The 1,416-nt window shown below is 36.7% G+C and overlaps 1 protein-coding gene across 1 annotated transcript; it reads left to right on the top strand.

The window, feature by feature from the left end:
• Nucleotides 1-675: 675 nt before the first annotated feature.
• On the top strand, nucleotides 676-1,203 carry LOC113294546 (glutamic acid-rich protein-like). The gene has a single exon (XM_026542938.1). The coding sequence runs from the start codon at nucleotides 676-678 to the stop codon at nucleotides 1,201-1,203; it is 528 nt and encodes a 175-aa protein (XP_026398723.1).
• The last annotated feature ends 213 nt before the right edge of the window (nucleotides 1,204-1,416 follow it).

The following is a 1,416-nucleotide window of genomic DNA, read 5'->3' on the forward strand; positions in this document are numbered from 1 at the left end:
GATGTGAGCTTTCACAAAACCGAAATAAACCCGTTAGAAGACGATGCTTATTCGAGGAAAATATGTATATACTTTTATGTATGTGAACTTATGTCCAGTGATAAAACTTTATTTATGAGCTTTCATGAGAGTTAGTATTTTATCACAATAGGTGTGAGCTTTCACAAAAATAGCATAAACCTTCGTTTTTAATAAAATGCTAATACGAAGGAAAATAGATTTTTTATATATGTCGCCGTGACATATTTTACGTGAAACATGATGACGTATCTTATTCACATGGACTTTTTATAATTAGATAAATTCTGAAAATTTACGTGAACAAATTGCATTAATTGTTGCTTTGTAAAATCAAGACGTGGGTTTTGAGTAACCTTCAAACTAGACAATTTATTTACGATGAAATAGTGTCTTGTTGTAAATTTCATGAGGTCAGTTGTGTGAATGTTCACATTATGAAAATTATGTCTATGATTTTATGAGAAAATCATTTTTCATGAACTAATGAAGTGTTGTTCGTTATTGCAGGTTTCAAGGAACGAATTGATTTCGTGTGTTACTCTTGTATTGCAACCACTAGTGTTAGTGAAATTGAAAAAGGTAAGATTCAATAATTACCATTTTGTGGATGAATTTATCGGCATGTCGATAACTCCATGCTCCTGGTTTCAGAAAATGTCGGCTTCCAACGGTCATAGTTATTCCTCCGGTTCTGACAAAGATCCCAAAGCTCCCATAGCTAAGCCGAGAGCCAAGGTAATTCGCGATGAGGGAGCAAATCCCATCGTGCCCTCGAATGAGCGTAGAGTTACTTTCGTCGAACTCATGAAAAGAAAATCTGAAGACGATGAGAAAGATGCTCGTCAGCGCACAAAGGATCGAATCCGGCACAAAATACAGAGAGTTGAGGGAAAACGCCAATTCTTGGACGGGGTACCCTCTGATTCTGATGCTGATGCTACTGAAGAAGAAACTGCCTGGGGTTTGTCTGATCAGTGTGCCAAAGAATTCGAAAGTCCCATGAACATTGCAGCTAAAGAGAAAGAAGATCCAGATTCAGATGATGATTTTCATGCTCATACAGACGTCACCAATAGTCATGACAGTGATTCCGAAGAAGAGGATTCTGAGAAGGATAGTGATGAAAACTCTGAGAAAGACAGTGATGACGAATCTGACAACTCAGATGGATCTGACGAGTAGCTTTACTTTCGATCTCTTTTTTTCTTTTTTAGTATTTGAATACTCTCAATCTTCGTAGTAGATGTCTTCATTCCAACAACTTTATTGAAGTATTTAGGTCTTCCTTTTGAACGAGAGATTTTATTAATGCAAGTTCTTCTTGATTGAATTAAGCAAACCAAGCCACTCTTCATGCCGAACTCATTGTAATCTCCCTTAACCCTTGAGGTTCTT

This window comes from Papaver somniferum, chromosome 7 (assembly GCF_003573695.1).
Source record: "Papaver somniferum cultivar HN1 chromosome 7, ASM357369v1, whole genome shotgun sequence".
NCBI lineage: Eukaryota > Viridiplantae > Streptophyta > Magnoliopsida > Ranunculales > Papaveraceae > Papaver > Papaver somniferum.

Excerpts from the sequence above, each read along its gene's own strand:
- LOC113294546 (XM_026542938.1), top strand. The coding sequence starts at position 676 with ATGTCGGCTTCCAACGGTCATAGTTATTCCTCCGGTTCTGACAAAGAT.